General features: G+C 55.5%; 4 protein-coding genes across 4 annotated transcripts; 3 read left to right on the forward strand and 1 right to left on the reverse strand.

The window, feature by feature from the left end:
* Positions 1-4,983: 4,983 nt before the first annotated feature.
* Positions 4,984-6,268, forward strand: QBC33DRAFT_457270 (uncharacterized protein; the record flags this gene model as incomplete). Its single annotated transcript, XM_060424850.1, has 2 exons — positions 4,984-5,103; positions 5,258-6,268. 2 exons carry the CDS (start codon positions 4,984-4,986, stop codon positions 6,266-6,268), a joined length of 1,131 nt encoding a protein of 376 aa, XP_060280654.1.
* A 1,999-nt stretch (positions 6,269-8,267) lies between these two features.
* On the forward strand, positions 8,268-10,461 carry QBC33DRAFT_517722 (dihydroxy-acid/6-phosphogluconate dehydratase; the record flags this gene model as incomplete). The annotated part of the gene is made up of 5 exons (XM_060426202.1): positions 8,268-8,441; positions 8,527-8,624; positions 8,708-8,715; positions 8,780-8,887; positions 8,969-10,461. The coding sequence occupies 5 exons, from the start codon at positions 8,268-8,270 to the stop codon at positions 10,459-10,461; spliced, it is 1,881 nt and encodes a 626-aa protein (XP_060280655.1).
* Positions 10,462-11,174: 713 nt separating this feature from the next.
* Positions 11,175-13,379, reverse strand: QBC33DRAFT_199674 (putative alpha mannosyltransferase). The gene is made up of 5 exons (XM_060422571.1): positions 12,929-13,379; positions 12,428-12,826; positions 12,277-12,363; positions 11,799-12,219; positions 11,175-11,732 (listed from the first exon to the last, which is right to left on the reverse strand). The coding sequence occupies exons 1-5, from the start codon at positions 13,213-13,215 to the stop codon at positions 11,391-11,393; spliced, it is 1,536 nt and encodes a 511-aa protein (XP_060280656.1). The 5' UTR covers positions 13,216-13,379; the 3' UTR covers positions 11,175-11,390.
* A 2,830-nt stretch (positions 13,380-16,209) lies between these two features.
* QBC33DRAFT_199773 (uncharacterized protein) lies at positions 16,210-17,610 on the forward strand. Its single transcript, XM_060422572.1, has 4 exons — positions 16,210-16,272; positions 16,528-16,846; positions 16,976-17,122; positions 17,187-17,610. Exons 2-4 carry the CDS (start codon positions 16,644-16,646, stop codon positions 17,500-17,502), a joined length of 666 nt encoding a protein of 221 aa, XP_060280657.1. The 5' UTR covers positions 16,210-16,272; positions 16,528-16,643; the 3' UTR covers positions 17,503-17,610.
* The last annotated feature ends 1,910 nt before the right edge of the window (positions 17,611-19,520 follow it).

Raw genomic sequence — 19,520 nt, forward strand, 5'->3', positions numbered from 1 at the left:
ACGAGTTGCCAATCTCCGCGGATCGTCCGATGTCTGATGACAATTCGACGGAGCTATGGTCGATAACTTATTGAGTCGCTCTCTCGCCCACCTTATGAGGTTATCATCGCCGGCAACATCTACGATGTCAAATAGGCAGCACAGCAGACAGTAAGAGAGGAAAACGGAAGGGCAAGAACCCATAATTCGTTGCAGAATTGACGACGAGAGCCTCGAACGAACACGCTCATCCATACCCATGCTGGGGACTGATTCTTGGACTGATGGCTCTGAAACCAACTGGGTCGCAGACTTGTCTTCGCTCTTCACGGCACGCGTTTGAGAATCGCGGCTCTATCAAGAGTGGGGCGGCGGGGCGGCGGGGCGGACGAGATGTGGCACCCCGGACCCTGAACGAAGTAACGCGCAATGTAACCAAGGAAGTACCGTGTTCCGTTGATCAGATTCAACGGAGAGCCGATCTAAACCCTTGCGGTCGGGCTCCTTCCCAGGTTTTCCACTTGAGCCTCATATGGGGCTCACCGGCGATTCACGTACACGGCCGCCCTTGTTTGACAGTTGCCATGACAAACCAAACAATACCATTCATAATAAGATGTCCTCGAGCCGAAACAAAGGAGACTCTGAAAAGCCAACAGCGTCGCCCTCGCTGCAATTCAGTACAATAGATAGCAAGTGGATTGATGAGGGGCGAGGGTCGTGCAATGAACCACTATGCGAGCCGCATTGACAGGTGTCCGTGGTTGTTGGAGAATGATTGGGGGCTGGCTTTTCGTCCCATCAATCAGCACTGTCAGAAAGCTTCCGTTCCATTCTATGGCCTGCGCTGGGTCGGGACGAACCTGCCAAGCCATCCTGTTCCCGGTCACTGAGCAGTTTTCGTTTTGGACACTGCTGAGTTGCATCCCAAGTGCGGCCTGCCGTCTGTCATCCACGTGTCTTTGCACGTACGTACTTAAGCAGGTAGCTATCCGCGCCCTTCCCTTCCGCCGCTGATCCAGTGCGACGCAGCAGTAAAGCAATGACACGAGCACTCTTTATCTTGCCCTGCATTAGCTATCCTAGCGGAGGCATTGCGCTAATATGCATGTGCCATGTCCGCCATGAAATCGCTCCACCTTCTTCCCAGTTCCATCCCTTGACCCTTGCTCCGATCTTCTTACCCTTTTCTACGACGTACATCGGAGACCAGTCAAGCCGAACCTACAACTTCGCAAGGATGCTAGCATTTCGGCGATCATTGTCCCCAGCTCCGAGCGTGGGCGGGGAGCTTGACGTTGATTACTAGCGCTGGCCTAGGATAGTAAAGCATGCCAACCAGGATATCTGTTTATCGCCTCAACCTTGGACGGGAGAGAAATGGAAAAGAAAAGAAAGGATCACAACAGCCTGCCGCGTGGATTTGGACGATCAGGTAGAACAGATGCGCGAGAGGGAACTGGAGGCGAAGCGAACCCCTGGACTAGCTATTAGACCAAAATTCCAGGTTTTGCTTCTTCATCTGGGCGATCCGGGCGGGGGACGATTGACAGAACAACACGAGCAAGCAGATTTGCGTGCCTGATTCCGGGGACTTTGGGCGACAAAGCAGATTGATCTGTGTCTCCGGCTAGTCCAGACAGGCCAAGGTGACAGGCCATGGTGAGGATTTGGTGAGAGTGTACGGGGTGAATGTCTCGGCCATCTGGTCTTCCGAGCGCAGATCAGCAACGGCAATCCTGCGATCATGTCATGATGGCCCAACACTTCCAGAAGCAGGGATGTGCCGTTCTCCCACTAGGGTTAAGTACATAGTAGTGCCAAGAGGTGTGTGTGTGTCTGTCTGTGTGTGTGTGCATTGTTGAGACGCATCGTCCAGGATCAGTAAGGGAAACCGAGAAGACATCGGTGGTCGCATTCAAGGAAAACGCCAAGATAAGGCGAGGAACAAACGCTCACTTGGAAGAAAGGACTGGACAAAGAGAATAGGCCAACGACAAAGTGGCTTAACCCGATCTGATGTCGTTTGCTTCCCATGCCTGTCAGTGTCAGTCAGACCAAGATCCGTTGGAGGCTGCGGCGGGGAGGGGGAACTTGATGACCATGAGCAACTTGAACGGAGAGCTCCACGAATAGAAATGTTTTGAGCATCAAGTCTTGACACAGGCCAGCCAAGACGCGAGCCGTAGCCGCGTTGCATTAACTAACATATCGGGGTCAGTCCTTTTGAAGCAAGGACAAGTGGCCAAGATGTCTTGCGATGCTCGAGAAATACCAAACAGGTCGAAACCGCGGTGAGGTTTTGTGTGGCCCATATAGGTCTCCACTGATGCGCGGCTCCTGTAGAAGGGACGAGACGAGACGGGACGAAGTCACGAGAGGGCGGCGAGAGGATTCGTGGTTTGGGATCGCTGTTTGGTCGTTTGCCCACCAGTGTACCAAGAGGACCGTCGCCTCCCCAGTTGCTTCACGAACCGTGTTTGGTTGAACCGTGTTTGGGTCATCATTCAAGTGGCCATCTCCGTCGCGGCTAGGCACTATCTTTGGCACGAACTTTGTGTCTGGTAAAACGAGGCGAATTCGGCGGCGTTTAAGGAGCATCGACCATCGTGGAGAAGACAGAGGAGAGCAACGAGGAAACAAGAAACAAAATTGTCCAAGGTTATGCCTGCAGTTGCATGCAGATGGCAGAGTTGTTTCCTCGTTTCTTTCAGCATCCGTGTCTTCAGGGGCCTTGGCTACTGTAAATATTAGGTGCTCCGTCCGCTGTCGATGTCATGTTGCGCACTGAATGGAACAGTTGCACTGGATGGCTGGACAAAAGTATGGTCGGCGAAGACCTTGCTCGCTCCTGCCTCTGGGGAAGTCTTAGCGCCCGCTTGCTGAGGCAGCAACAGGGGTGGGCAGCCGCCGAAACGGGCAAGGGCTGATACTCCCCTAAGATTGCACCCGCAATTTAGCGAGTTTCAAGGGCTCTGGGTCCAGCACCGGATCGGATAAAGAAAGCGTTTAGAGAGTTAAGCAGATTGCCGAAGACGAGACCCCTGTGGGCAGCTAATTACTTGCCATGCAAAATGGATGCAGAGAGTAAATACATACCTAGGTAGGTAGGGAGCCAACCCAATTGCCTATGGAATCATTGCTAGTGGGTGGATGAAGTTGGGGGAAGCATATTCACTACTGTGCTGTTTCCTCCCTACCTAACCCAAGGAGAGAGAGTATGCAGGTTAGTCTCAACAGGGAGCGAAAAACACAGGATGCTGTTTCAACTTTCAACGAGCGCAGGCACACGGTACGTACCTGCCCAAGTTCTCTGGGTTGCGGGCGTTGGGGCTCTGCAACAGAAACGGGGGTGGCCCCTGGAGGACCCTCGCTTGTTTCGAGCCCGGCCAATCAGGGTGCTGCCATCGGGGCCGCCCTGACCTCCCACCACACATGACATGGGGGCAAGAACGACAACAACAGCTGTCAGACACCCTGAGCATACAACTAGAGACTACCACCTACCTCGCCGTGACATGCGTCAGAAGATCAGGGACGCCAGCACAGCGACTGATTCTGCAGTCTCCACACATCAGTCTGATTTCACAAACTGCCCGTTGAAGCAAGCCAGATGTACTCCCCAAGTCGCTCCCGCTTCGCCTCGAATCCAACACACTGCAACCGTTGCCGCAACCCGAGAAACGAGCTGCACGTTCGTTGTCAAAATGAATGACGCCAAATGGAACAGACAAGGCCGGGGTGTCCCTGGAACAATTACCTCTCGGCTTTTGGGGTCGCCGTCTCTTGCCCGGGCGCCTCGTGATGGCCTCGGCCCCAGATGCACCAATCCATGGAATTATCTACGCGCTATGCACCAATTTCCTGCTACATACGCTTATTAGATTAGACCAGCACGCAGTCCATCAGCATGACTTGCAGTTGGCTAGGTAGGCAATAGCGAAACCCACCTTGGCATGGCCCTGTCTTAGGGTGACCCGCCTTTCAGAGTCGCCTCGACCCAGGACGCCTTAGCCCTGGATACTGCCTGGACATGGGACTGGGAATGGCCTCCACCCAGATCCAATTCGCGCACGGCCGTTTTCCGAACTCGGGACTCGAATCAACATGGGTCTGACTGGGGCCCCTGGGTTCGTGGAGCCCGTTCTGGTTGTCGCCCACCCCAACTGGCTACGGGCATATCAGGCCAACCTTATGCTTTCCCATCTTGCCACAACTCTTACACTACCCTGTCAACACTCCACCCCCTCCTCCTCCCCCTCCACCATACCTGAAGTCGCTTCTTCTCCGCGGGGGGCCCTGTAACAGGGATACAGTGCCTGCGGCGTACCTCAATGCTTGCTCCCTGATCCCGGTCCATCTGAGTGGATGTGCCTTTGTTCCATCATGCAGTTATATCATGGAGTTCCTAAAGCATTAAGCGATGCATTATTATCTACCCCGTCCCCTCCCTCCGGATTGCCTTCTTGTTTATCTTCTTTCTTCACCTAGGTTCTCACCAGAGTATCCTTTGCTCTTGCTATCACAACGCTGTTGCGTGTGTGTTCCCTTCCTTTTTTTTTCTCTTCTCGCAGCTCAACACTTCCACTCTTTCACTTGACCAACTAGCTTGGCTGCTTACACTCTTTTTGGGGAGAATCATTACTCATTCATCTTGAACGGTATAATCTGGTTTATTATACTTACTTTCTCAAACTTTCCGGAAAAGCCCTCTTCATCGTCGATTCCTTTCGTGTGTTCTACGGCTCTAGATCGTTTCAATACGACTAGCTATCCTTTTCAACCAGTCAAGCGGAACCGAAACGGACGACTTCTATTCTTGAAGCAGCGAGCCCTGCCCATTCTTGTTTATACAGACGATACTTTTTTTGTTCTTACAACCCTTCGATTCTTTGGGACACACCGCCTGGTCTGACAGCTAGCCAGACCTGACAACCATTGTCAATATCTTTTATCAGTGGACGTAATTGGAATAGGAAGAGCATCATGTCTCCCACTACGCCGATGAACACCTCGGCCGGATACATCCCGACCTCCGACGCTATGGACAGGCACGAGTACGGCGTCTCGAAGAACCGGAAGACGGCTTCAACGGGTGGTGGCCGAGCCTGGAGTGAGGACGAGGTACGTGAAGAAACAATTGCGATTCCAATTGGCTGGAGCTGCCGAGTTGAAACTTGACCGGGGGATGGTCGAGGGATTTTACATTGTGGTTTAGAAGCCAACCCCGTTGGTGTCGCGAGCGAATGCAGTGCTAACCCGTGTTTCCCCGTCCCAGGAAGTATATCTCCTCCAGACTCGGCTTCAGAAAATGCCCTACAAGCACATCGCCGCGCACTTGAAGAAGACAGAGCTTGCCTGCCGTCTGCACTACCATCAGCTTAGCCATGGCAGCAACCGGCGGAAGCGGACGACTTCGATGTCTTCGGGCTCCTCAACAGGAGGACATTCTCCGACCTTGCCTGCATCCATGCCGTCTCCGATTCATGAGCACCCAGGGACTCTTTCGCGCTCCGCCTCACCCCCGGGGAGTGCTGGCTCGTATGGGCCAACGTCTCCCAACAGTGTCCAGCTTCCGGGCATCATGTCAGCATCCACATCGACAAACGCCTCTCCAAGACTCCCGACAATCTTGCCGAAACCTGCGTCGATGACCCTAGCTCCTGCCAGCGCGGGTGCTGCGGCTGTCGGATCTCCCACCGCCCATGGCTACCCGACTCCGCTACCAGAGCCGCATCCCCATAGCGCCCCGTTGATGGCCTCGGCACCCTTCCGGAATGCTATGACCCCTACCAGCGCAGGGCCGCCGCACTCAGCCCATACATCGACTGGTGCCCCGCCGCCCCGCTTCCCCGGCACCCTTCGGTTGGACTGCTCGCCCCTTCCGCCACCGCCGAGCAGCGCTGGTCTCTCCGCCCACGGTCCCAGCTACATGCATAGCCACCCCGTTGACATGGCCCGCCTCAACGCCATCTACACGGCGCACCGCGCTAGCTTCTGGGCTGCAATCGCCGCCGACTACGGCGGAGGTGCAAACCCGGTCGTTCTGGAGCAGGCGTGGCGCAACCCAGTTGGCGGCGGATCCAACCCGAGCAGCTTCGCAGGCCAGACGCCAATCACCCCGGTAGGCAGCCCGGGCGAGCAGGTGTACAGCGGCAAGGCCGTGGGCCAGGACAAGACGCGCATCAGTGCCATCCTTGGCATCGACGCGAACCCGCGGAGCCCCAGGGAGAGAGAAATGGTCAGGCGCTTGGAGGAGAGGTGTACGGTCGGCGCTGTTAGCGCCTAGACTCTCTCACCACTCACCGGCTCTCGATTATTTCTTTTTTTCCTTCTGACCTTTCATTTTCCTTTCTCTTTCGGCCTTGCGGTTTGAAGTATGCCGGTTATGTTTGCGCAAAGAGTGAGTCTCAGGCTTCTTTTTGCAGGTGACGGAAGAAAAAAAAGGGGAGAAAACGAGCAAGAGGGGTGCTGTTGGCTTTCCGCCCCAGTGACATTCTGTTGTTTTGCCCTTTTGGTTTGGAAATATTGTCTTGGGTCTTCCCCTTCTTGACATATCCTCCGTTCTCCCTCCATCGGGCAATACCGTCCTGGGAGCTTGCTTACCAGTTTCCTTTCACTGTTCTTTTCTTTCGTTCAATTCCTGTTCCCTCCTTTTTGTTTTCCTGGTGCTGGGATCGATTGGGGCACAATATACCGACGAGTCATGACCCTTGAAGTGTAACATTGCACGTACATGCCTTACCTCCTTTCGTCGTCGAGTATGTTAGGCCCCCCTTTTTTCCTTCAGTGGTTCGGTTACATGAATGAACATAGTTGATGTTTCTTTTGGGGGATTTTACGGGGACATGAGAGTTGGTTGTGAAGCTGTGTTGCTGATGGCAAACAAACGTTCCATGGGGGAGGTTTTCTTGCAAGGATGGGATGGAATCATGTGGGATTTGCGTTCCCATATTCTTTGTACACTAGCTTTTTCGCCTCGACCCCTTATTTTACTTGTTGCTTGTAGCAGGGCACAAGGCAACGAGGCCGATACCCAGGACGAGATGAGGCGAGATGAGACGAGACGAGACGAGACGAGACGATATGACGTATTGGATTAAGAGTCGGAAACTCTCTGGGCTTACTTCCATAGGCGAAATGGGGAATTTGCATGCTTCGAACTGAATTGATCCAGGATTGTTGACATTGGCCTTGATTCCATTGTGGTGGTGGTAACTTCGTACATCCGTACCTTGGTCGGATAATAATCAACCAATAGGAAGAGGGCTGATTTCCAATCCCCACGCGTGACCCCGCGGTGGGGTGAGGGGTTCGTCCAGCTTCCATGATTGTTGAATTGGGTTCCCGTGGTTCCCCACATATCGTTCATTTCTTGAGAGCTTTACGCAACAGTACCTAACCCAAGGAACCCAAGGAGAGTGTCTCCATGCTAACGAAAGAGCCAATGGGTTGATTACCGTGTTTTCTGTCGCCCCCATACCCGATATCGTGAAACGGGGAGTTCTCATTCTGGCCTTGGGCCTGGCAATGCAGGGGCCCAAGTAGTGCGTGCTGCGCCCGTCGAGAGGGGCCATTCGCCCATTCCTGACCTACCTAGCTTACTAGCTTACTCCTTGCAAATGTGAAATCTCTGATTGATCCGTGGTGAAATCTTCTTATGGGACCGGCCTAACACAGACAGTGGGAACCGGAGAGAAAGCCGATCTGAGAGGTAAAATCCGTGCGTCATCGACCAAACCATTCGGTTTACCCGTCTTCGGCTCACGAGTATGCGGTCGCAACTGATGGATCGATAAAACGGTGGATTTCTGGCCGAGGCGACCTAGCCAAGTTAAGGGGGTGCTTTCAGCACCTCATTGTCAGCTACACAGTAGATATTCAATCTTCCAATTCTCATATTTATTCGATTCTCTTTCATACTTGTCGTGCCTCTGGCTCCGTAGCTCCGCAGCTCCCGTCCCTACCAACCTAAGCTACCTCCACATCTCACCTCTCCACCTCTCCACCTTCCCCGATTCTCCCCCCCCTTACCTACCCAGGTACCTAACTAAACCCCATTAACTTTCTGTCGGTGAGCGCAGAGAGCTCTTCCTCTTTCCTTCACTCCCTCTCTATTACTCGCTTCATATTCGGGTCATATCCGTCTCTCCCACCCGCTTCTTCCTCTTCCGGTCTTCCCAATCCCCACTATCTTCGGACCGGTGTCGGTGCCGGGTCTTACCTTGCGTTTTTGGCTACCGTCACTCCGGTCGCCGTCATCCCCTCCCAAGAACACAATCAGTGCCATGGCGTCGCACGGAGAAGGGGCGTCCAGTGGCCCCAAAGACCAAAGCGAGAATGGCACCAGGAACGAGCCCAAGGCTGGTGACTACATCCAATGGAAGTCTCTCCCCCCCGGTGGTGCTCTAAACCGATGGTCGCACTCTATCACGAAGGGACATGATTTTCCAGGCGCCCAAGTAAGTCAAACCCCAAGGGTAGCTCTGGCCGGATGTCGACGACTCTCCAAGGATATATATGGTTGACTAAAACCGCTCTTTCAAGGCTATGCTCTTTGCCGCCGGTGTTCCCGACATGAAGACGATGAAGAACTCTCCCCAGGTCGGCGTTGCCACTGTATGGTGGGAGGGCAACCCGTGCAAGTAAGTGCCGTCCTATCCTCGCTAGGAACCCTAGCCTGGACACTGAGCTCAGACGGACCGTGATGCTAACTCTCTCCTCTTAGCACCCATCGTGAGAATCACCACCTGTGGCTGGGCTGATTAAACGTGAAGACATGGGGACTGACAATTGGCAGTCCTTGACCTTGGCAAGATCGTCAAGAGGGCTGTGGAGAAGGAGGGAATGCTAGCTTGGCAGTTCAACACCGTTGGGGTTTCGGATGCCATCACGATGGGCGGCGAGGGTGAGTGCAACCACTGAGCAAGAGATCCCTTGCTCTTTTCGCGGGACTGGCCAGTTGCTTACAGTTTCTGGCGTGACACAGGCATGCGATACTCGCTACAGACGCGCGAGATCATCGCCGACAGCATCGAGACCGTCACCTGCGCTCAACATCACGACGCCAACATCAGCATCCCCGGTTGCGACAAGAACATGCCAGGCGTCGTCATGGCCGCCGCTAGGCACAACCGACCCTTCCTCATGATCTACGGCGGGACTATCCGGAAGGGCCACTCCAAGCTGCTTGATAAAGACATCAATATCAGCACCTGTTACGAGGCGTCAGGCGCCTACATCTACGGCCGTCTCCAGGCCAAATGCCCGCACCCCAACGGCACCGAGGCGAGCCCGTCCGATGTCATGGAGGACATCGAGAAGCATTCGTGCCCCGGCGCTGGTGCCTGTGGCGGTATGTATACGGCCAACACGATGGCCACGGCCATAGAGGCCATGGGTCTGACCCTCCCCGGATCCTCGTCGTACCCGGCCGAGTCTCCCGAGAAGGCCCGCGAGTGCGAGCGTGCCGCCGAGACCATCCGCATGGCCATGGAGAAGGACATACGCCCCCGCGACCTGCTCACCCGCGCCGCGTTCGAGAACGCTCTCGTGCTGACCATGGTCCTCGGCGGCAGCACCAACGGCGTGCTCCACTTCCTGGCCATGGCCAACACCGCCGACGTGCCCCTCACCCTCGACGACATCCAGCGCACCAGCAACCGCATCCCCTTCCTCGCGGACCTCGCCCCCAGCGGTAAGTACTTCATGGAGGACCTATACGATATCGGTGGCACCCCCGCGGTGCTCAAGATGCTCATCGCGGCCGGCCTCATCGACGGCTCCATCCCAACCGTCACGGGCAAGACACTCGCCCAGAACGTCGAGTCCTGGCCCTCGCTGGACCCGGGCCAGCAGATTATCCGGCCACTCTCGGACCCCATCAAGGCGACGGGCCACCTGACCATCCTGCGCGGCAACCTCGCGCCGGGCGGCGCCGTGGCCAAGATCACGGGCAAGGAGGGCCTCAGCTTCACGGGCACGGCGCGCGTCTTCGACAAGGAGCACGCGCTCGACGCCGCCCTGGCCCGCAGCGAGATCCGCGCGACCGACGGCAACCTCGTGCTGATCGTCCGCTACGAGGGCCCCCGCGGCGGGCCGGGCATGCCCGAGCAGCTCCGCGCCAGCGCCGCCATCCTCGGCGCGGGCCTCTCCAACGTCGCCCTCGTCACCGACGGCCGCTACAGCGGCGCCAGCCACGGCTTCATCGTCGGCCACGTCGTCCCCGAGGCCGCCGCGGGGGGGCCCATCGCGCTCGTCCGCGACGGGGACACGGTCACCATCGACGCCGTCAACAGGCGCCTCGAGCTGGTCGCCGTCCCCGGCGCCGCCGGGGATGTCGAGGCCGAGCTCGCCCGCCGCGCCGCCGCGTGGACGGCCCCCAAGACGGTGCCGCTCCGCGGCGTCCTCGCCAAGTACGCCCGGCTCGTTAGCGACGCCAGCCACGGCGCGGTGACGGACTTGGCGGATCCGACTTGGTGAAGAACCAAGGATGACATGACATAAAAAAGTTTTACGACACACGAGGTGGTCTGCGTCGGGTTTTATCCGCCGTTTTTTCTCGGTTTTTATGAGTGGCGGGCCTGGGTTGCAATTAGGGAGGGAAAGAAATGGCTAGATGTTTCCTTTGTGAGCGCCACCCAAGTCAGGAGGCCAAAAATGATCACCAAATAGTAGATTAGACACGAAGGCAAACCATCCAAATAATGCATTCAATTATATACCCCAATGTGGTGGTCTCTAAGCAGAGCTATTCTTTATATTCAGGAAACCGAGGTCTTCCTGGCTCTCCAACTCCTCGGTAGTTCTTTTCCTTCTTTCTGCCCCCTTTTCGCTTTTATGTTTGCTGCACTCGGCGGTTGCAGCTTTGGAGAGTTCCTCCTTGACAAAAACCTGCATGTGAAATGCCCCTGCTCTTCTTTCTCTATAAGGGGAAACAAAATCATTGTCCTCTCGCCCAAAAGACGTACCATGTAGCATAGCTGTCCCACTGCCAATTCTGAGGTCTCCGACGGGAGTAGTCCCGAGGGGAGCGGGGGAGAGGAGAGACGATTATGGCAGTTTCTTCTATAATTAAAGGTTATGAACTGGCTCGGAAGCAAAATGAATAGACAAGCGGACAAACAGACAGCCAGTAGTGCCCGGGACCCAAACAAGACCAAAAAAGCAATGCAAGATGTCTCCCCCTCTCTGGATGGATCATCGATGATACAGAAAGCCGCCCGGCCGGCGGATCGCGCGGGGGTATGACAAAAATGTGGCGGCGAGAACGCAGCTTGAGACATGACTCGTTATGTGGACAAGAGATATGTGGCCGACAACATTGGGTGGACAACGGTGGGCGTCGAGGGCCACAAGGCACAGGGAGTACACTTGGGCAGTGTGGGCAGTGTGGGCAGAGCGGTCTGGGCTTACGGGCTCGCCCATCCCCCGGCAACATCGACCCACTCGGCCAGACAACTGCCGTCCTTGCCTTCAACGTCGACGATGTCCGTGTCGCAGCGGCATCGGCAGCCGACGCCGTTCTCCTTGGGTGTGTCCCACTCGTCCCAGTAACGGTCCTCCTCGAGTCGCTTGCGTTCATCGAGAGTTGTCTTCTCCAGGTAGGGCTCACGGGGGAGCTGACGGGACGGGGCGTTGGCTGGGCAATGCTGGATGGTCGTGTGTCGGTACCCGATGTCGCGGAAGTAGTGGATATCGCGGGGACCGAGGAGAGCTCCGGCGGCGAGAGAGTGAATAGGTGCGTCACCCCACTGCAAGACGAATGGTCAGCTTCAAGGGTTCAAGGGCTTGGTACTATCAAGCAGGTGGCCGCTTACCCGTTCCATCCAGAATCCGCCACTGCGGTCCATCATGTCAAAGAAGTCCTGGTACTCTTTGCTTCTGAAGAAGCTGAGCCGGGCGATCTCGAAGTTGGACCAGAAATGGCACATGTTGTACTTCTCGCCTTCCATTGCCTCAGCATCGACCTCTGGCGGACTGTTACGTCCGGGATCGGCACGGAGCACCTCCTCCGGCAAAGGTGCCTTGTAATTGGGGTCATCCTCAGACAACTCGGGCGCCTCTTTTGGTTCAACCGGGTCGACAAACATCTCCCACAGGCCCTGCGAGGTCAGGTTGTTGAGACGCTTATAGGCGGAGGCATATCGGAAGATGTTGGGGACGGTTTCGCGAAGTTCCTTCACGGCAATGGTGAAGCCGTAGGTCTTGTTGGCCTCTATCATTTTTTGGAAAGGGTCACTGTGCTGTGGTCAGTATCACGCAAAGCCCCGAGGTGTAGCGGAAGACGGAACATACTAGGTGAGGTCGCAGAAATACTTGACCTCGGGCTCGAGACGCCAGTACCATTCGTACTTGGCAAGGAGGGGGTGCTTGTAGAAGAAGCTACCGCAGAATATCAGTATTGTGGAACTTGCGGGAAGGATATGGCAGTGGACGGAAAGCATACCCCGAGTAGAATCTGCACATGGAATGGTAACTCTCCAGACCGCCATACATGACGGCTGCATCACCTTGCTTGGCAATGCCTTCTTTGGCGACCTTGACATCTACCCAGTCAGGGTAACCCCACATGTCGGGACCGACCTTGCCAAATTCAATGGTCGACGAGGTGTAGTTCGCGACAGTCTCCTTGAAGGTCGAGTTGAAGTCTCCATCATTGAGGAAGACGTAAGGGTAGTGATACCATCGGTTGAAGTGGCGTTCGATCGACTTCATCGACTGTATGACACCATCCAACTCCTTGTTCCTCGCCAGGACGACGAACACACCATTGGCACGGGGCTTGCTTGTGTCAGGTTCGAGACATCCCGTCACGAATACCTTGTCGTATTTCTCGTTGATTTTCCTACAAACCGATGTCAGTTTCCCGCTTCGTGTATTGACGGTGCTGGTTTGGAAGGACGACAGAGAAAGGGGAGAAAAGGGGGAAAGGGGAATGGCGACGAACCTGATGGCTGGTGGTGCACCAGCTGGCATTAATATCCTTCCCGGGGAAGAAGGATGCCTGACGAAGAGCACCAAGATGAGGATGACGACGATGCAGGGGAATAATATGACGACGCCCAGTGGTACAGAGACGCTCGAGTTGCCTCTTAATCTCAGAGGCCGACGGAAGAAGGCAAGGCGTGATTTTAGGAGGCCAGAGCGCGTTTTCCGGCCGCCTTTTTCGTCCATTACGGGTAGTTGTAGCGGCATCGAGGGTACGAGCCGTCCGGCTCGACGGATGAGGTCCATGGCTGGGAAGTTCGCCGCAAGGGTCGCCGTCTCGGCGACGCTGGCTGCGGTAGGCTACCGATCAAATGGGGCGAAGCTCTATTGCTCCACTCGGTATCTGAGTATCGGAAAGTCCGAAGGTATCGTGGATGCGGGAGGGGTCGTCCGTCGCTGTTCCCTGATGGCAATCGAATCGATCGAAAGGGGGCGGGTCGGACGAGAAAATTAGGAAGGTTGATAAGAACGAAGACTCCCAACTCCCAGCGTCTATAAGGTCTTCGTGGGCGCGAGATCCAAAAACAAGATGGAAGTAACGAACGGCAGGGAAATAGAATTCCCCTTTTGATTGATGGTGGAAGTCGACGAAGTGGAAGACACGCGTCAGGAACTGTGGCGAGCGATGCGACCTGGTTGGGGTGCTAGGATGGCGGGAGGTGCGTCCGATGATGCAGTCGTTAAACTCTGCTATGCCGGCATCGAAGCAGGGCCCGTCCTGACTCCGAGGGTTGGGAAACGTAAGCAATGCGGGATGCGATGCGGTCAATTGCAGTCCCTATCTGTCAAGATCAGATGGTTGTTTCGGGAGGAAGGGATTTTGGCGTTGAAGAATTGTTAGGAGAGATTGCGATTACGTGCTGTCTCGCATCAACCGGGCCTGGGCCCGACCGATTAAGGAGACCGAGTCAACTGTGGCTAAAAACTTATCTTGGGTACCTGGTAGCCTGGGTACTTGCGTAAGGTACCTAGGTGGTTAGCCACAAGAAGAGGTAGCCAATCCATTGACTGTTCTCCTGCCAATCAGTGGGTCTAGAATTCGAACGCATAGGACGCCCCCTCTTTTGACTGGTGAGGGAATCGCAAAATTCTTCCGTTTGACACACACACTACTGTAGGTACCTGGCCTAACCCAGGCTACTGCGTACAGTAACCCGCACCCGACTTTCCCTAGCCTTGGCGCCTACAAAAAGAAATGGAGATCAGGGACGGAGAGGAGGAAGCCACAGCCTCGAAACATCGTTCGCTCACGGAATAGCAGTGATATTCGAGCGAATGGATTCGACCCATAGCCATGCTGAGTCTTTCATGCCACCTACCATCCATTCCAAGCTACTTGGGCCGTCCAACTAGGCGAAATGCGGAACATTGCCAGCTAGCCACAGTTCGTCATGGCTGGTGGCAGAATTGAACTAAGTTACGACCAACACCGCGCCTGGTACTAATAAGCCCTGCGATACCATCGTTGCGTCGTGTTCTACAAGGTCAACTATTGCGCCCATATTTGCCGAGCTTGCTGCTGTCAACAGATCTTCGACAGCCTGTTCGAAGTGACGATGACCTTGGCCTCTTCGCGACAACGCACCCGGCAGAGCACATCAAATGCACCGTGCCTCTCGTCGACCGCATCGGCATCGGCACCGGCATCGGCACCACCGTCGAAGTGGAACTGCGGCCCCTGTGTGTCGGCCTGCTCCAGTCGTATTATGATCCGGACACGAGCACGGCGGCATGTGCTCACCCGTAGTGCCAAGCCAGCCGGCAAACGCGGCTTCCAACTATGCAACGTCATTGAGTTCGCCGGCCGGCCTCGGGCTTTGTGCTGGGTCATTGGGCGGGCTCAACCCAGCCAAGCCGGAGCTGAGGGCGGGCGCGATGTGATTGGGTAGACGGTGCATGAATGTGACTCCTTGGTGGCGGTGACGAGCGCAATCCAAGGGGAGACGGAGAATCTCTAGGGAACGTTATTACTCGCATTTCGACGAACTTGGGGCAACAGCGCCGGAGTCGCTGCCCGCTTCGACAGTCGGCGAATATGGCCGTGGAGCCTGACGCCCCAGCCGAGTAATGTGTGGCTTGCAGAGAGAACAGGTAGGTGATTTGCTTGATGAAAGCAGCAGGCTGATCGAAGGACAGCATCTCCATAGCTAAACCTCCTTCCAATTAAAGTTCGTTCCGAGTCAACTTCTTCCTGACTGCAATGGAACTTCCCTCCTGATTGCACATCCATCGAAACACCGCAAATCCGGGGTATCGAGTGTCCAGCGCCACGTGCAACATGATTACCTGTCGAATTACAAATTAGTGCTTACTGCCCACCCCCCGCCCCCCGCCCCCCCAAGATGGGTGCGCACTGCGATTGTCAGGGAAAAATGGTGAAAAAAGCTTGATTGGTTCTATCTTTGGGCCGTCTGGCCGTTTACTAATTGTTGTTGTGGATTTGTGGATTTGTGGATCCTTCATAGATACCACGTGACAGCGGCGGTGCATACGTTCAAGGTTCTGGAGCGTCGAGCCCGGCCAAAAAATCACGACGTGCCCATTGCGTCTTAGCCTGCCGCCCCTGCTATCCTTGCCGATACGCAGATGGCATCCGATTCCTCACATTCCTTACATTCCTTATTATCTGACATGTATATTTCGGTGACGGTGTGAGTGGCACATCGGCCGAGAGACGGTTGGCTGTGGCGTCGTCTCCCTCTGACTGAGCCAATGAGATCGTGTCAATTCTCCTGGATCAAGCGGAAACGTGAGGCATGATTACTAGCCACGTGTGGCCCCCCTTGAGGTAATTACTCCCTACCTACTAATGGTAGCGGAGACCAAGGCTTGGTAGGAGATGCTGCCGCGTTATGACGTATTGACGATAATTTCGGGCGAAGGGCCAGATTATGAGCGTCTGGCAAGGAGGCCTGTCCGTCTCATCAGCCGGACCGACCTCGGCGGCGGCACGGTCTTGGAGAGAGGAGGCTGTCGATTATTGATCATTTTTCCAACGATTACTTCGGGGGTTTGTAGAATCATTAGCACCATCATCCAACTATCTCGTTGCCTCTGCTGAAGGATGTCGAGTGGTGGGGTTAGGGACGGTGAAGGTCGCCTGAGACACGCCGCCAGCAGCAGCTTTTCAGGTGGGTGTGGCCCGCAAGGTGCCTCTGTACTGCCCCCCTCCAGCGAGGAGACACACCTGTCCAGGCATTGGGCGCCGGTGTGCCTTTGAAGAAGGGCCCTATCAGAGATGTGAAAAGGGGCCTCACCTAAGTGGCCTCAAACGGTGAGGCTTGAAGAACAAAAGAACAATAAGTTGTCCCTTTCCCCCTTCATTCCTCTTTCACCCCTATGCCGAACCTTACCACCTCCAACCCCGTCTTCATTCTCTGTTGGTTCTCTTCGGCAGGAACCAACACCTTTGTCGGCCAAGCCCATCTCGCCGTCACCTTTGTTTGTTGAATTGAGATTCCGGCCCAAGCGGCCACTCTCAGTGCCTCTACGTGTAAGGCTCTAGGTGGGGTACGTGGGGTTGCGCATTCACTGACCGCTGAGTCATCCAACCAACAGGAGCCTTTTTTGAGGACCCACCAAACCAAAATACTCGAATTTTATTGGATGTAAATCCACACTTGCCGGAAAACGGAGAAACCATAGCCCGCATAATCCTTCGTTGAAAGCCCACCATGGCAAAGCAGCAGCGCTCCGACGATGAGTCAGCTGCTTTGGTACGGGGCTTTCCGGCAGGGATCAATCACCAGGGGCTGGGTGTCTCCCAGTACGGAACGCTTGACCTATCACCACTATCGGACTACCCCCTCAGCTTCGATTTTAATCATACCGACCAGTCGCCTGCCACACCTCCAGCTTTTGCGACTCCACGTGACTGGTATGATTCCTCCGTCTGGTTTGTAGACTACAATATCTCGAACCGAGCCAGCAACCGCGTGTTCGGGATCAACCCATGGCTGCCAGTTGCTGTCACCGATGGCTCGTCTTCTTTTGACGAGCAACTCAGCCACAGCCTCTCGGAGATCGACGCCTTCGGTCACTCACCCACGCCGGCCCTCACCCATGGGTCCAGCCCCGACGGCGAGATACCCCAATACACGGGCCCAGTTGCCATCGCCGCTTCCATTGAAGGGAATGTCCCCCGGCGCCAACGGCAAGTATTTCCGTTTCCAATCTCACCACTGAGACTTCGTCACGCTAACACGCAAGCCACACAGACCGCCCAGCCTCCAGGAATTCGTCTGTGATGTCTGCTCGGTCCACGTTAGAGGCGTCAGGTCCCGAGAGCGCCACATGAGGGAGGTTCACGGCGACAAGGGGTACCAGTGCCGATGCGGACACCGCTGCTCCCGCAAGTCAAACTACATTCGGCACCTCAATTCGTGCAAGCTCCGCCGCGGACTCCGGGACGCTCAGCAGGCCCATTTCGTCTGCCAATGCGGTGAGCAGCAGACCGAGGTGGGGGCGCACACGGCGCACATTGCCGATTGCGGCCGGCAGCGGGTCGGCCGCCCCGCCCGTGGTGGCCGCTAGGGCCCTTCCGTGGCCGAAAATCTCGCTGCGAACGAGCAGTGCCGCTCATTGTCGCCATCCCTCCCCCCTGACATCTCTCCCCTCTGACCTCTTCCTCCTCTGACCTCTCCCCATATCCCCTGTACCTGCTGCCTTGCTTTCGCTGGGAAGCGTCACTCGTTCTCAAACCCCTGCCCCCTCTTCGCCGAGGTTGGATGCTGCGGCTCGCTTGCAAAAATGTCCAACACCACCCCCGCGCGTGTTAGGCGCTGTCACTCGTTTTCGGAAAGGAAAAAAAAAGTAAAAAGTAACATCTCTTCGCTTGTGTTAGGCCGCCTGTCTCTATTTCCCACGGTGGATCATCATGGTTTCCCCTCATGGTCACAGTGGTCTGGATGCCCTCATGGTGCCGCTTGTGGCGCGAATATGGAGGGAGCTGTAAATAATCATACCTAACATAACACCAAGACAATGAAGTGATGTTCGCCAAAAGGAGAAAAGGATGTGCAGCAAAAATACGTGCAGCTTATGCAAAGAGAAGAGAACAGAGAAACATTGAGAAAGGAAAGGAAACATGGTGTGAGAGATGCCACTGACAGATTTGACGGGATATTGAGATTCGACCGGCGTTACTCACCTGAGCCACCACTTGCAGCTCAACACTCATGAGGTCCAGAGATATACCTCAAAACGCAGGGTCACGGTGGGGCGGAGAATGAACCATCACGCCCGCGAGACCCTTGCGCAGTTCTGCTCCAGAGTTAGTGCTGCTGGTGTTATCAAGCGAGAAGAACTGTCCGCAAGGCGGGGCTTGACTGCGCCTGTGATGGACGGAATCGGGCCGGAATTGAAATATCTCGGCCCGCTGTCTCCGGGATCCTTGGCATATTATGTTGAGGTCGTCGGCTGACTGCCGGACAGCCAGAACGAGCGAGAAGTGGCAATGCTGAACGGCCTTGTATTCCGCCAGGCGCCTCGCCTCGGGAGCAATGCTCGGGCATTTCTGCCATGTCCACCTTGCAACTATTTATCCCAAACGGATGCGAGACGAGGTTGGCAGCGAGTCTCGTACGACACTTGTCGCACCTCCACCGGCTGCCGCTAGTGAAGCCGGAGGTTGGAGGCCGGAGCAGGGGGGACGGAGACCGAGCCCGCTTGGCTGATCAATTGGGGGACGGGACGGACCATCGGATCGAGAAAGGTTCGCTTGGGGGTCGGGCTCGTTTCCGATTGGCAACGCAATGTTGATCGTTGTGTCCGATGGTAATCGACCAGCCTGTGAATGGTACGAATGCGGGAAGACAAGGCACTCTCGGTCGAGGAATGGTGTAGGCTCGCATCACGTGATGTGGGTCGTGGGGCCGGCGGCGGGGTTGCCGATTGGGTTGGTCTCCACTCGAGGTTGAATGGGCCGATGATGGGAATAGGTCGGTAGGTACCGATATATATGTGGATATCTGTCCAGTGTTTGGAGAAGTGCAGGTGGGGGATTGAAAAGCTGGAGGCCGCCGTAAGACCAATTGATGAGTTCGCCCGTAGTAAAGGCTTCTCGCACATATTTATGGGAAGACCAGACGTCTTCAGGAATCTTGAGAAAGAAGGGCTGAAATACCTTGACATGGATATGAAGCGCATCATCATCGAACTCCAAGAAGGAAAAACCATGGGTGGATGTATGGCAATGGCACTCGCGGGATTCCGCGGATTTGAGGCCAGTTTTGATCGTCGTACAGCATATCCTTTCGCGCCGCAAGGGCCGCAAGTTTAAACCTTAATATTGTATTGGGCCTCAATTTCGGCAGAAACTGGCCTCAGTGATCGATGGTCGGCGACCTGACCATCTGAGGCCCATTTTGTCAACCAATCAGCACACCGACCGCTCCAAAAGTAGGCAGGTCGCTCGTCCCGGCCTGCCACATGAGAAAGTGAGGCCAATTTTGGGCTCCGTAGGATCTCGCTCAGGAGAGAAGCAGTATTGCGCAGCTGAAGTAGACAAATGAAACGCACAAGAAATTGGTTCAACGTTGGGAGGGTTTTGA

This window comes from Phialemonium atrogriseum, assembly GCF_030411735.1.
Source record: "Phialemonium atrogriseum strain 8032-3 unplaced genomic scaffold QBC33scaffold_24, whole genome shotgun sequence".
Lineage (NCBI taxonomy): Eukaryota > Fungi > Ascomycota > Sordariomycetes > Cephalothecales > Cephalothecaceae > Phialemonium > Phialemonium atrogriseum.